Source organism: Haematobia irritans, chromosome 2 (genome assembly GCF_050003625.1).
Source record: "Haematobia irritans isolate KBUSLIRL chromosome 2, ASM5000362v1, whole genome shotgun sequence".
In the NCBI taxonomy this organism is placed as follows: Eukaryota; Metazoa; Arthropoda; class Insecta; order Diptera; family Muscidae; genus Haematobia; species Haematobia irritans.
In genome coordinates, this window is record NC_134398.1 from 142,978,937 (window position 1) to 142,994,885 (window position 15,949).

General features: G+C 35.3%; 2 protein-coding genes across 4 annotated transcripts; both read right to left on the reverse strand.

Annotated features, from left to right (window-relative positions):
* Positions 1-1,090: 1,090 nt before the first annotated feature.
* PICK1 (protein interacting with PRKCA 1) lies at positions 1,091-12,306 on the reverse strand. Of its 3 annotated transcripts, none has more exons than XM_075296389.1 (4): positions 12,152-12,306; positions 11,194-11,538; positions 2,951-3,062; positions 1,091-2,881 (listed from the first exon to the last, which is right to left on the reverse strand). In XM_075296389.1, exons 1-4 carry the CDS (start codon positions 12,196-12,198, stop codon positions 1,415-1,417), a joined length of 1,971 nt encoding a protein of 656 aa, XP_075152504.1. In that variant the 5' UTR covers positions 12,199-12,306; the 3' UTR covers positions 1,091-1,414. The 3 variants fall into 3 exon arrangements, with proteins under 3 accessions (XP_075152504.1, XP_075152506.1, XP_075152507.1); XM_075296391.1 differs by lacking the exon at positions 12,152-12,306 and adding an exon at positions 11,688-12,029; XM_075296392.1 differs by lacking the exon at positions 11,194-11,538.
* Positions 12,307-13,996: 1,690 nt separating this feature from the next.
* On the reverse strand, positions 13,997-15,602 carry LOC142224137 (E3 SUMO-protein ligase KIAA1586-like). The gene is made up of 2 exons (XM_075293924.1): positions 14,814-15,602; positions 13,997-14,761 (listed from the first exon to the last, which is right to left on the reverse strand). Exons 1-2 carry the CDS (start codon positions 15,322-15,324, stop codon positions 14,328-14,330), a joined length of 945 nt encoding a protein of 314 aa, XP_075150039.1. The 5' UTR covers positions 15,325-15,602; the 3' UTR covers positions 13,997-14,327.
* Positions 15,603-15,949: the final 347 nt, after the last annotated feature.

Consider the following 15,949-nt stretch of genomic DNA (forward strand, 5'->3'; position numbering starts at 1 on the left):
TTTCCTAAATAAATAATTTTTATATTGTTTTTATGATTTTAATGAATTCTGACGCTTGTTTGAAACGTTTTTCCTCGAACAATTTCCAAAATTATCGATTTTTCTATAATGGATTTAGCAGTTTTGTGGCAAAATTTGAATAATTTGTACCAATTTATTTATTCTTACTCTTTTTTTAAACTATTTGAAAAAAAAGAAAACAAAAAATTACACATTAAAATATGAAAAAAATCGAGTAAAGAAACTTCCTGTGTAGTTAAAATAATTGAGGACATTTTTGGAAGTACTGGGAAAAGTGTGGAACTACTTTTAGTTGCTTTATTATAAATTAATTGACGAGTTATTTTGATGTCTAATTTTTTATTAAATTTTATGAAATAAAACATTAATTGAACCTATAAGTTCAGTCCATAAATTTTTAGCTAGGGGGGCTATAGCCCCCCCTAGGAAAATTGTCTAGCTACGCTAATGCCTACATCAATAACAACAACTTGTGCCAAGTTTCAAGTCGATAGCTTGTTTCGTTCGGAAGTTAGCGTGATTTCAACAGACGGACGGACGGAGGGACATGCTCAGATCGACTCAGAATTTCCCCACGACCCAGAATATATATACTTTATGCGGTCTTAGAGCAATATTTCGATGTGTTACAAACGGAATGACAAAGTTAATATACCCCCATCCTATGGTGGAGGGTATAAAAAGCTAAATTGGCAACGCTGATTACCACATTACTCATCAGCATCCTCTTTTATAGGATTTAGGTGGATTTTTCAATGTTTTGGGGGTGATCACGAATTAAAGTCCTTTTCGCTCTATGACGCTTAGTTTAGGAGATATGGCCAAAAGAAGTTTTTCATACAAAAATTTCAATTTTTTAGAATTTGGGCGAATTTTTCAATTTTTTTGGGGGTGGTCACGTATTAAAGTCCTTTTCGCTCTAGGACGCTTAGTTTAGGAGATATGGGCAAAAGAAGTTTTTCATATAAAAATTTAAATTTTTTTAGGTTTTGGGTGGTTTTTTCAATTTTTTGGGGTGGTCACGAAAAGTTGGTTTTTGATTTTTTGAGGTTTCTTTAAAAAATACAGATTCTTAATAAAAATGCATGTATATGATGTATCTTTATTAACCCATAAATTATTATATTTTGGTTATAAATTGTATCAATATATATTTGATTATATAAGGATGTATTTATATATATATATGTACAATTCAGAAATCCTGAAAGATTTTGAAGCTGAAAAAAACGAAATCAATTCACTTAGGAAACAAGTAAAGAAGGAAATTTTTCTGGTACAATTTAGTGTGTTTTGTTTTTTGCTAGCTACATAGATATTCCGTAGATTAGGACGAATTTTTATAGCATCATCATAGATGACAAAAGGTAACAACTTCGGGTATTCATTTAATTTATTGCAGCAGTAAATCAGTTTCCAAAGCATTACAAGCCATTAAATCCTTTTCCAATTGACTTGTAGCAGTAGCAGAGGAGGTCTTTTGATTAAGGAATAAATCAAAGTCGTAAGCACCATTGGAAGAAGCGGCAATATTTTGTGTATTGGTTGCAGTTGCATTAAGAGGTGATGCATTTAAGTCTATACCCAATAGTCCTAGATCTTTTAGAAGTTGATCACTTTCATTGGTCACTAGAGAAGTCGTGGTGGAGGATGTGGTAGGTACATCTAGAAGATTATCACTTGGATTGTCTAAGAGGGAGAGTATATCCTGTTCTTGTGCTTTGACTGCGGGAACATTTATAATGGTAGCTGGTTTTTCCACAGCCTCTAAACCACATACAACATCTCCCATATTTTTGGATGTTTTACTGATGCCTTGTCTTTGGTATTGTTGCTGCTGTTGAAGTTCTTCTTCCTCATCATCATCTAATTTTTGAGGTTCCAGAATTTTTGATTTGTATTGAAAATCGGTTTCTTTGAAATCCACTTCAATTGGAAATAGATTGGGTAATGCTTCCATTCTATCCACTATGGATTGATTTAATTGAGCCATACAATCCAGAAGACTGCGCAATTGCTTGGTTAGATCATTGGCATGTTTACATTCCAGCAATTCCATTTTCTCCAAAACATCCGTCCTCAGTTTGGCAAATTTCGTACGAGCATCCTGACGGCATCGTAATATCAAACGATATTCATAATTTCCAGTTTCCACACGGTAGAGGGGTTCTTGTATGGAGGCGAAACCATGTTCCTCATCATCCATTTCCTTAACTTTGAGACAATACGATAGATAGGTAAATTTGGCATCCATGTAGCGTTTAACAGTCAGTTTTGTGTCGGGTATAGCCTTGTGCAGATATGTTCCCAAATCATCGAGAATTGGTTTAATTTGTTTGATTACAACCAAACCATCTTTCTCCAAATTGCGATGGAATTCTCCAAACATTCTAAATGCCTCAGAGGCTCTCATTTGAGGTTCTCTTGTGCTAATGCGCATAAAGCAATCACCAAATAAGCGATAGCTTTGTAACAGATCATAGTAGGCCTTCAGCATACGTCGGGCATGTTCAACTAAGCCTTTGTACATCATTTCCGTACCCTCCAGTTCTTCCAGACGTTTCACTAATGAGTCGTTACATAAAATGGCTCGGGATAATCCTAAGGTATCGGCGGTATTGCTTGACATATTATCAACTATGCGATGTTTTAGTTTCTTCAAAATAATATCCAATGATTTTCCTCTTTCCGGATCAGCATGGAGTTTGTTATAATGAATTGTGACCTGTTGACTTGCAGCTTGTATCATCTTTGCAACTTGTACTTTGGTTTTTCCCTTAACACTGGTACTGTTTATAGCCAATAATTCGTCGCCACTCTCCAGGGATCCCTCACGGGCAGCCGGTGTACCATCGAATACCTGAGGAACGAGGCGATTAAAAGTATTACAATTTAAAAAAAAAAAAGAGTTTTAAGAATATTAATTTACCTGGACAATATACAGACAAGGACATAAAGGCGCTCCGCCACCAATACTAATCCCTATTAGATTTGTATCATCTTTGATTACCACCACCGATTTTGTGCTGACAGTCATGCCCCTATGTGAAAAGTAGAATAATTATTGTCATATGTACATCAATATGACGAGCAACTGGAATACATTTATAAGTAGATGTTCTAGAAACTAGACACTAGCACGGATAATCATAATAAATATGAAAAATATCAAATTAAAAGTAAACTAAATTAACTTTGTTGGAAATAATTGTATTAGCAGTGTGGGTTCGCAGTCAAAAATGGAGTCCTACTACTAAAGATCAAGATACATATGAAATACGCACCCTTTATATATTAAATCAGCAGATAGTACAAGTTAAGGCATAATAGTAAAACAATATATTTGCCTAAGGCAATGGGCAAATATATTGTTTTACTAGATTTCTAGAATATTAGAGTGCAAGAGGCTCCGGAGGTCAAATCTGGGGATCGGTTTGTATGGGGGCTATATACAATTATGGACCGATATAGGCCAACGTTTGCATGGTTGTTACTAGGTTAAGTGTAGTGGCAGCCCGATATTTCAGCGTCACTTAGACTATTCAGTCCATTATGATACCACAGTGGTAAAATTCTCTTTTATCGCTGAATGCTGCCCGATGGCAAGCTCAATGACAAGGGACCTCCTTTTTGTAGCCAAGTCCGAACGGCGTTCCACATTGCATTGAAACCACTTAGAGGAGCTTTGAAATACTCAAAAATGTCACCAACATTACTGATGTGGGATAATCCACCGTTGAAAATTTTTTGGTGTTTGGTCGAAAATGGGTTTGAATCCACGGACTGTGTATGCAAGGCGGACTTGCTTACCACTGCGCCACCGTAGCACCACCATATACTAACACCGCGTATGCAATTTCAACCGGACTGGATGAAATTTTCTTCTCTATGAGGCTCCGTAAGCCAAATCTTGGGTTCGGTTTATATGGGGGTGGTCCGATATGGCCCATTTGTAATACCATCCGACCTACATCAATAACAGCTACTTGTTCCATGTTTCAAGTCGATAGCTTGTATCGTTCGGAAGTTAGTGTGATTTCAACCGACGGCCGGACGTGGCTAGATCATCTCAGAATTTCACCACGGGTATGGGGTCTTAGAGCAATATTTCGATGTCTTACAAACAGAATGACAAAGTTAATAATAATAGTGGTTTGTAAACTAAAAAGAAAAAACTTTGCTTTTTGCATTTTTCTTTTATTTTATAAATATTTAATATCGAATTTGTTGTCGCGGCACTAAGCAATTGAAATGCATCTCGTTGGTAAATTAATCAGCTGTGGTGAAGAAATTGAAAAGCAACCACAATACCCTGTCAGCATCTCAAAGTTCCATGTTAACCCCATCGCTACCATAGACTCGTAAAGGGTGATACGGTCAAAATTTGGTCAATATAACCTTGACGGATTTCTTTCAATTTTGCATTTAAAAATCTGAACACCCCTCATTTTGAAGGTGTGTGTGTGTGGAATGTTGATCCTATTTTGATTTTGGAATTCACTCTTCATTTGTCAAAATGCCGTCCAAGCAAGAAGAGCAGCATATCAAAATTTTGCTCGCGCATTGCGAAAATCCGAGCTACTCGCACGCAAAGCTGGCAAAATCGCTAAAAGTTGCCAAATCAACCGTTACAAATGTAATTAAAGTGTTTGGGGAACGTTTGTCGACAGCCAGGAAGTCTGGGGGAAATCGAAAACCGGAAGCCGCTGAGACGACAAAGAGAGTTGCCGGTAGTTTCAAGCGAAACCCTAACCTCTCTCTCCGAGATGCCGCAAATAAGCTGGGTGTATCGTCTACAACCGTGCATCGAGCCAAAAAACGAACCGGACTATCGACTTACAAGAAGGTAGTGACTCCAAATCGCGATGATAAACAAAATACGACGGCCAAAGCGCGATCCCGGAGGCTGTACACGACGATGCTAACGAAGTTTGACTGCGTGGTAATGGACGACGAAACCTACGTCAAAGCCGACTACAAGCAGCTTCCGGGACAGGAGTTTTATACGGCAAAAGGAAGGGGAAAGGTAGCAGATATTTTCAAGCACATAAAACTGTCAAAGTTCGCAAAGAAATATCTGGTTTGGCAAGCCATCTGTACCTGTGGCTTGAAAAGCAGCATTTTCATAGCTTCCGGGACTGTCAACCAAGAAATTTACGTGAAAGAGTGTTTGAATAAACGTCTGCTGCCTTTCCTGAAGAAACACGGTTGTTCCGTACTGTTTGGCCGGATTTGGCATCTTGCCATTACGGTAAAAAGGCCATTTGCTTATTGTCAGAGACTTGGTTAAAGTCTAATATACCATTCGGACATTCCGATTTTATTACATATAGAAACGATAGAGAGCTAAAGAGAGGCGGTGGAGTAGCTTTAATAGTTAGAAAACACATCTCTCATTCAATATTACCAATAGTAGACACATCGTTAATAGAAAACATTGGTATTAGAATCATGAATGATTCTGGCGCTGTAGATATATATTCATGTTATTTCCCAGGCGGTCGAGTTGGTAATAATGGTATTCGTAAACAAAGTTTTATGTCAGATATTCATAAACTAAGTCGAAGTACAAGATATATTCTTGGAGGTGACTTCAATAGTAGACACCAATCATGGGGCTGTTCGCGGGCTAACTGCTGGGGTAACATTTTATACAATAAACAAAACTCCTATAATTTGAATTTCATATATCCGGACGATAGTACTTATATACCGTCAAGACTTAATCACCAAGGATCCACCCTTGACTTTTTTATTACTAACTTCACTGGTCGATTGACTACAGCTGAAGTAATCAATGACCTTAGTTCCGATCACCTGCCTGTTAAATTGTCTTTGGACGGAAGTAATGGGGACGCGGTACGTAAGTTTTTTGATTTTAAGAATGCCAACTGGCATAGATTTGGTCGTCATATAGACGTATTTCTTAATGTACCCTCCGAGAATGATCTTATTACAACGGAACAGATTGATTCAGCTTTAGATAATTTTACTGACACTATCAACGAAGCAATCTCATTTGCTGTTCCATTAAGACAACTTAAGTCATTCAATCGAAAATTGCCACGAAGCATCCAATCTCTGATTACAAGGCGAAATTCATACCGCCGTGACTGGCTTCGTTATAGAAATATTGATGACTACTATGAATTTAAAACATTGAATTCCGTCATAAAGTCACAGATAGAACAATTTAGAAACAGGTCTTGGAACCGAGTGTTATCTACTTTAGACAAAGCGTCACGGCCTTTTTGGAACCTGACAAAAATTATTAGAAACAAAACAAGAACAATCCCAATTTTAAGAGAGAACGATAAACGTTATTCTACAACTGAAGGGAAATGTGAGGTTTTGGGTGAAACATTTCAGAAAAATCATAATTATTCAGCTAATTTTAGCGACACTGTTACGGAAAGCCTTGTTAATGACACAATTAATGAATTCAGGTCAATTCCAGATCCCTCTATATCTGGTACTAATTTTGAAAGAATCCATGCCATTATAAAAGGACTTAAGGTCAGGAAAGCGCCAGGTATAGATGGTATAAATAATTACTGTCTTAAATTTCTCCCCAAAACTGGCGTAAAATTTCTAACAGTTTTTGTCAACAGCTGCCTCAAATTAGGATATTTTCCCTACAGATTTAAAGAAGCCAAGATGATAGCCATTAGGATTCCGTCTGGCATGATGGCTTAGTCTATAAATTAATACGACTTCAGTTTCCCACTAATTTAATACTGATTATAAAGAGTTTTTTATCGTCACGAACATATAGGGTTCACATAGGCTCTACACGTTCAAAATTGTTCAATATTACTGCTGGGTGTCCTCAAGGATCATGTTTATCACCTATACTCTATAATATCTACACATCCGATATTCCAAATTTAGAGAATTGTACTACTTCTATATTTGCGGATGACACTGCAATACTATCTTCTGCTAAACTAGCCTCGGACATAATATCCAATCTAGAATCGGCACTCAGTGTGCTAAATGACTATTTCAATAAGTGGAAGATAGCAGTTAATTGTGAGAAAAGTCAATCGATTTTCTTTACTAGGAAGAGAAAATTGTGCTTCTTACCACAAACTTGTATTGTTTTACGTGGTGAAGAAATTGAATGGGAAAAATCGGTAAAGTATTTAGGTGTTACTTTAGATCCGAAATTAACCTACAAAGATCATATCTCATATATCGTCAACAAATGTAATGTACTGATTCGTACCCTATATCCTTTTATAAATAGGAAATCAACATTAAGTATCGATAACAAGATGTTAATTTTCAAATCTATATTTTGTTCTGTTGTATTTTATGCTGCCCCCGTGTGGGCTAAAAGTGCAAATTGCTATCTACAAAGACTTCAAGTTCTACAAAACAAATTGCTAAAGATGATATATAATCTACCCCGAAGCTACTCCACTTCTCGATTACATGAAATCGCAGATATTGATCTCATAGCAGTTAAGATAAACAGATTATCTGAAAATTTCAATTCCAAATGTATCTGTACATAATCACATTGTAGATCTAATATCTTCTTAGTATATAAAATAGTTTTTAAGTAGTATTTAGGAAATTTTAGCATATAAAAAGTTCATATAGGTTTTTTGGAAAATTTTTACCTTCTATTGTAAATATTAATAATTAAGTAATCTTTCATCGCATTTTGTAATATTTTAGCAGAAAAAGGAAATACCCTTAAACTCTTTAAACTAAGAATCTTAGATGTAAGCAATTTATATATTACTATGAATACAATAAACAAATTGAAAAAAAAAAAGGCCATGGAGTGGTACGCCGCCAACAACGTGCAGGTGGTTCCCAAGGACAAGAACCCTCCCAACACGCCAGAGCTCCGCCCAATTGAGAAATACTGGGCTATTGTCAATCGGAACCTAAAGAAGACCGAAAAAACTGCTAAGGACGAGCAGCAGTTCAAGGCAAAATGGCTTTCTGCGGCGAAGAAGGTGGACAAGGTGGCTGTACAAAATCTGATGGCAGGTGTCAAGCGTGAGGCCCGCCAATTCGGATTTGGAAAAGCGAAAGCCTAACTGAATATTTTTCCTGAATTTTATACTAATTGAACTTGAAAAAGAAATTTAATTTGATTTTTTAAAAAAAATTGATTTCACCGATTTACACGCGTTTTCCCTTGACCAAATTTTGACCGTATCCCCTTTAAGTGGCACTACAACAATCGCCAACTGTGATGGAGGAAATGTACCAAAAAGTGCACATAAAAGTATTTCCATCACTATTGTTATAAGAGCCATTTTGATATATACATACATATTGTGAAACACCCCTGCCAATATTTTTTGAATTTGACGACACTTCTCAGAATCCCCACCACTTCGAAAACTGTCATATACGATATCCAAAATCGAGGTGTGCACGTGAGTAATATTTTACTCACGACGGAAAAATCTTATTCACGCACACTCATGCACGATATTGTTTTGTAGGATTCACGCTAGAGGTGTGCACGTGACACGAAATTGTCGTGACTCACGAAAATTTTCGTGATTCGTGCGTGAGTCGTGAGTCACGCTCATGACAACAGCGTGAGTGTGCGTGAGCGTGATTAACAAACCAAAATGTCGTGCGTGAGCGTGAGTCACGAAAATAATATCTTCGCAAGTGTGCGTGAGTAACGAATTACACTCACGAAAATATTCCTGCTCACCAACATAAAACGCTTAAGAGTTAAATTCAATTACAATTTTAGTGACACCTGGGATGTTAAGAGTTTAATAACAGGTTAGCTGATAAGTCCCCGGTCTAACAAAGAAAAACACATTTTTTGTCAAAATTCCTTTTTATTATTCAACTGCGAGCATCCTTTTGAGGTCTGAGAACAAGAAAAAGTCGCTGGGGGCCAGATCTGGAGAATACGGTGGGTGGGGAAGCAATTCAAAGCCCAATTCATGAATTTTTGCCATCGTTCTCAATGACTTGTGGCACGGTGCGTTGTCTTGGTGGAACAACACTTTTTTCTTCTTCATATGGGGCCGTTTTGTCGCGACAGTGACGCCATATAATAGTCACTGTTGCTGTTTTTTCCCTTCTCAAGATAATCGATAAAAATTATTCCATGCGCATCCCAAAAACAGAGGCCATTACTTTGCCAGCGGACTTTTGAGTCTTTCCACGCTTCGGAGACGTTTCACCGGTCGCTGTCCACTCAGCCGACTGTCGATTGGACTCAGGAGTGTAGTGATGGAGCCATGTTTCATCCATTGTCACATATCGACGGAAGAACTCGGGTGTATTACGAGTTAACAGCTGCAAACACCGCTCAGAATCATCAACACGTTGTTCTTTATGGTCAAATGTGAGCTCGCGCGGCACCCATTTTGCACAGAGCTTCCGCATATCCAAATATTGATGAATGATATGACCAACACGTTCCTTTGATATCTTTAAGGCCTCTGCTATCTCGATCAACTTAATTTTACGGTCATTCAAAATCATTTTGTGGATTTTTTTCGGGCGTCCACTGCGTTCACCGTCCTCCGTGCTCATTTCACCACGCTTGAATTTTGCATACCAATCAATTATTGTTGATTTCCCTGGGACAGAGTCCGGAAACTCATTATCAAGCCAAGTTTTTGCTTCCACCGTATTTTTTCCCTTCAGAAAACAGTATTTTATCAAAACACAAAATTCCTTTTTTCATTTTTTTTTTCACAATAACAAAAGATGCTTCACAAAAGACGCTCACAGAGATCACAATCTAATTGACTTACAAACGTCAAATTTTGACACGAATGATTTGAAGGTTGGTACTATATAAAAATAATAAGCATTTAATACTAGCGACGCCATCTATGTGTCAGACCGGGGAATTATCAGCCAATGTTACTCTCGATTTTAATAATGCTCATGTTTTCAGACACTTCGGTAAGGTAAATTAATCATACATTATTCGTAAGTCACGATATTTTTCGTGAGTCACAATATTTTTCGTGAGTCATGACATTTTCGTGCGTTAGTACAAATTTTCTTTTCGTGAGTGTGCGTGAAGGTGCGTGATTATGATTTTTCAGTCGTGAGTGTGCGTGAGTAAACTATTACTCACGTGCACACCTCTAATTCATGCACACCCACGAAAAGAAAATTTGTATTCACGCACGAATATTTCGTGACTCACGAAAAATACCGTGACTGACGAAAAATATCGTGACTCACGATAAATATCGTGGCTCACGAATATTTTTTATGAGTTATCTACCTTATGCGCTTTACAGACTATCAGCTATTCCGGACGGAATGTCGGTGTTTGTAAAGAATCTTACAGTGTGTCGGATCGATACGACTTGTCAGCGATGACTAAATAATCGGTAAATGTGTTATCGATCCCATAAACATGCAGCAGTATCGATTATGCCTTCGGACTTAACTTATAATGTGCACAATATATGGGATATGTTCGACACGAGCACTGTCGTCCGGAATAACTGATAGTCTGTAAAGCGCATTAGGGATGTGTCTGAAAACATGAGCATGATTAAAATCGAAAGCGTTATTAAACTCGTTAACATGCCAGGTGTCACTAAAATTGTAAATGAATTCAACTCGTAAGCGTTTTATTTCCGTGGACGGGATTATTTTCGTAAGCGTATTTTCCGAAATTCGTTACTAACGCACACTTACGAAGAATTTATTTTCGTGACTCACGCTCACGCACGACATTTGGTTTGTTAATCACGCACACTCACGCCGTTGCCATCACGACAATTTCGTGTCACGTGCACACCTCTAATTCTGAGTCGATCGGTATATATTTTATGGGGTCTAAAATCAACATTTCTGGTAGGCACATTTTTTTGGTAGATCAAAGTCATTATACCCTTATTAGGGTATAAAACCAATATCGCAAATTTTAAAATTCAGAGGAATTTTAACTCTAAGCCACATTTAAGGAAGCGTTTTATTACTACTGGGATTATAAAATCGTGGCCCACATTTTTGTTTGTTTATACAAAGTATAATTAATTAATAAGTCTAATTAATAATATGGAGTAATATAGCAATAATTTTTTCTACCTACTACTAGCTCTCTAATCGCTATAGGGTATTTAATGTGAACATTTTGTGGATAATTAGATCTAGCCTATTTTTCCACAGCTATTCCACTTTCAGTCATAATTCTACAAAACTTACAATCTTTCTAATTCGAATTTCTGTTTATATAAAGTGTCGCTAAACTTATCCGATCCAAAGGAGGTTGCAGTGTATACAATTGTAGCTGTTACATCGGTGGACTGTAAATTGTCATCAACCAAATTACAAGATGCCTCCGTTTCAGGATTTGTTTCTGGCTGTTCATCCTTTGGCACCGGTATTGTATCATCTGATGGTAGTGTGATTAATTCATTCGTTGTGGTTGTATTTGTGGGTTCCACATAACCCAATTCATCTGATGATAATGCTATTAATTCACCAGTAGGTATTTTTTCGGCTACCACCGATTCCTTTGGATCCATGGAAATTGGTGTTATATCAAAGCTTTAGATAAAGAACACACATAAATGTAGGTTAAGTTGTTATGGTTGTTGTTGTTGTTTTTCCTCATCACACATTTCTTTATTGTGCACCGTACATCGGAATGAGGAAAGCCTCAAGGAAAATACAACAAAAAAAAAACAAATACTTACGATAAGGCCTCTATTGGTAATAAAGGTGTATTATTGTCTTCCATTTCAGAGTTTGAACTTTGTTTTAATTTTACGCGTGTGTATAAATTTATCCAAAAATGTTTGTTTTATAAAAGAAAATTTAAAATTTTATACAACTTCCAAAAATGGATGCGTTAGTACTTGGTCGGTTTCGGTAAAAGAATTTGGATATTATCGATTAGTAACAGCAACCCATGTATTAAACGAATGAAAATGAGCGAATGTGTAAAGGATGGTTGGTGGCCTACAAAGAGAACTGTTACGAAGAAAACCACTCACACTGTCCTGACCCCACCATAATACAACTGCTGATGCCAACCAACAACCCCCAAAAGAATGTAGAAACAATCACAACAATACGATAATACGAACATTCAACATATGTTGTCCGCCTTCTGGTTCTTTTTTTTTTGCATAGATAATTAACACTAATTTAAACTTACATTTTATCCTCTTCAAAGAAGAAATCATCATCTGTATCTGTTAACATTTTGTGCAATTATTTTCAATGAATATTTTAAAATATTTTTTAAATATTTATAACCGACAGGACCGTTGTATATTATTTAATAGAAATATTCTTTGCACAAATTTTGAAGTATACTTTTAGCTGCTACTGATAAGAAAAAACTATGAACGATAGAGAGAGAGAGAGCATTGACAGTATGGAATCAGTGTTGCCAATTATTGAGAAGCAAAAATAGCTAAATCAAGAAAAATTTATAGCAGAAAATAGCTACATTAAAAAAAAAATAGCCAGAAAAAATAGCTAAATGAAATTTCTTTATTTATGTCCAAAAAATATATAGCAGAAATAGCTAAATCAAAAGGATCATAGCCGGAAAAAATAGCTAAATGAAATTTCTTTATTTATATCCAAAAAATATATAGCAGAAATAGCTAAATCAAAAGGAACATAGCCAGAAAAAATAGCGAAATAAAATGTATTTATTTGTACATCAAAATAGACAATTTTAAACAAGTAGTACGATGCTATCTAAATCAACAAAGTCTTCATTGGGGGTGTTGTTATAGGATTCATTAGTCCCAATCTTTTTAAGGTAGATTTCTGGTACAGTGTAACTGTAACAACACTTTTCATGTCTACGGAGGCCATATCTATGGAAATGAAATATATTGAAATACATAAATCTGCCAAGATGTAAAAATTACCTTATAAACAAAATAGAATTAAGAGTATCGATATTCATCCTATTTCTCAACTTTGTTTTAACAATGTTTACTTGGCTGAATACTCGTTCAACTTCTGCATTGGACCAAGGCAAAGAAAGAATACTTATAGCAAATTCTGCTAACAAAATGAAAGGATTATGGCCTGAGGAATCCTTGTACTTTATCACCTCTGACCAAAATGCCACAGTATCATCATTATTGATCCATTTAACAAAATTTATGTTATCATATTGACATTTAATTTCGTCAATATTTGGTAAACCAAAGTGTTCCAAAAGCTCTACAATACTTTCTTTTTTAGTGCATAGAATTTTGTCAACCGAAAACATTTCGACTTTTTCCAATACCTTAAAGTTATCTGGGAGCCTGAAAATACACAAGATATTCTAAAAATTTTACATTTAGCATATGGCTTCTATTACCTTTGTTTAAGTTGTTTTACTAATTCAATTATGAAATTGATACATTCGTCTCTTATTCTTTTTTCTACTGATTCTTCAAGCTTCAATTCTTTCACCTTGTTTTCGAAGTCGTACCCCAAATAGAGATCTCGTTGTACAAAATTTTCGAAGTCATATTGAATTATATCAATATCCAAGTCGGTAGGTATAATTTTAGAACGAAGAGAGTTGATAGCCAAAATTAGATCTTGCAATAATTTTGTAGAGTTCGCATTGTTGCTCTGGAAACTTTTAATATAGGTTTAAGAAATAGAAGATATAAGTGAATATGCTCGTCGTTATATAGATCGCTTAAAATTTTTGCCTTGTGGCATTTTTCGTTATGAGAGGCCAACTTGAAGTGTAATTTTAATTCAATCCATTGCTCAAGCACTCTGCTAACTGTCCCTTCAATAGAAAGCCATCGGGTATCACTTACTCTAGGGATTTTTAGAGGATCCTTAAAAGTTAAATATAAAGTTTTACTTTTGAACCAAATATAAATGTTTATTTAGTCTCTTTCAAACTGTATACAATTTGTCCTAATGTTAATGTTGTTATTATTTTATTTTTCTAACACCTAAAATAAATACCTAATAACTTAAAATATAAAGGTTTGTTTAGTTTCATTCAAAATATATATCGTCATATGCAATAAAAAAACGTAACTTGCATTGCAAACAATTTACAGGTGAAGCAAAAAACTAAGTTAAAATTCCTTGCGCTTGCTTATTACGCTTTTATAATTTTGATAATAAAATGCTCATTTTTTAGTCCTATGACGTTAAAACTTTACAGGTACGTGTATATTGATGCGGTTCGTTGTAATCAATCAAAAAGTTGACTTTGAATTTTTTGTAACATACCTTTTTTTATTTCATATGACGATATATAATTTGTCTTAATGTCAATGTTGTTATTATGTTATTTTTCTAACACCTAAACTAAATAACTAGTTATCTAAAATAATTTATTAACTACTATTTTATTTATGGTTATAGTTATGTACCTTATCATTATTTATGAGTTGATAGATATTCTTATACGCTAATTGACGATTCGAACTCTTTGAAAACCAATTGTATGTTTCATATATTAAAAACTCAAGTGTGTCAGGAAGAAACTTCCCACAAGAATAGTTTACGGCAAGTTGCACAGAGTGGCAAACACATCTAATTAAAATAAGTGATGGTATACGTTTTTTTAATTCTGCGTAGACTCCTCGATTTCTTCCCGTCATAACACTTGCATTGTCTGTTCCGATGCCGATTAAGTTTTTTGGGTCTAATTTCCAGTTGTTTAACTCTTCTAGTAATGCATTTACGATGCCTACAGCATCTCCACTATCTAGTTGAACTAGACCTAAAAATGTTGATGTGATTTTACCTCGTTCCATTGAAAAATAATTGATCACAATGCCTTCAAAGAAAACGAATTACTATTTTGTTAATATACTAGTTATTTCCCTTACCAAGAAGTTTTGTTACACTTATGTCTGTTGACTCATCCAGCAGAATACTAAATTTGCTTTTTCCAATGTCATTACGCAAATCTTCTTTGAAGTGAGGCGATAAAACATTTCTAATTATGTTGGCACATTTCGTTCTTTGCATTTTTATCACTTCAGCTGAGTTCGATTTGTAGAAGTTTTGAATACACAATTTTGTTAAATGGTCAATGGTTCCAATTGAGGTATGCTCTGCAACAAATAAACAAAGAGCTGCCTCTTGCTCGGCTGATTTGGTTAACGTTGGTACAAAATTTAACTTGTTGCTTTGAACAAAACAATTTGCCCGACTTATATGCTTTTTAGTCTTTGCATGAGCTCTTAAATCAAAAACTTTTGCATTAATACTGCATTTGCAGTAAGTACAAAATGCCTTCGTTCCGTCTGAAGCATCCTTTGCTACCCAATCTTTAAATTCTTTCTGCTGCATCCAAGAATCTCTAATTTTTTGTTTGTAAATTATTTTCGGAGACATTTTCACAGAACACACGATTGCAGTTACTTTTTTTGAAGTTTTTCCGATTACACAAAGGAAGAGATTAATAATCGAAATTTACACGTACTTGGTGCTTCCAATCGATATCTAAAAAATCGAAATCCTTTATCGTTTTGCTTTTGATAACGAAAACTCAACATTGTTGCCATATTTAAAAAATAGCCAAAAGTAGCAAAATTGAAATGAAAAATTGCTAGATTTCTAGCTAATAGCAATTATAAACGTTTTCTAGCAGATCAAAATAAAAAATAGCTAGATCTAGCTATAAAATAGCTAAATTGGCATCACTGTATGGAATATTCACAATAGAGACACAGGGTTGTGTTTGTCATCAGCTATTAGTACTCCATAAATATTATGGTGTCTTTATACGACGAATAATTATGACAATTGTAAAATATTTACAGAATAGACCCAATAAGACAATAATTAGCGTTTTCCATATAAAATCACTTATTTCTCAACAATTTCCCAACTTTGGAAAATTTGAAATGAAATGGAATCGTATTCATTGAGTTCCCTAGTGTTTGTGTTTATTGGAGAGATAGAGCCATACTCCAGGATGGATCCAACAAGGGAAGTATGATGAATCCCAGAACCCCAG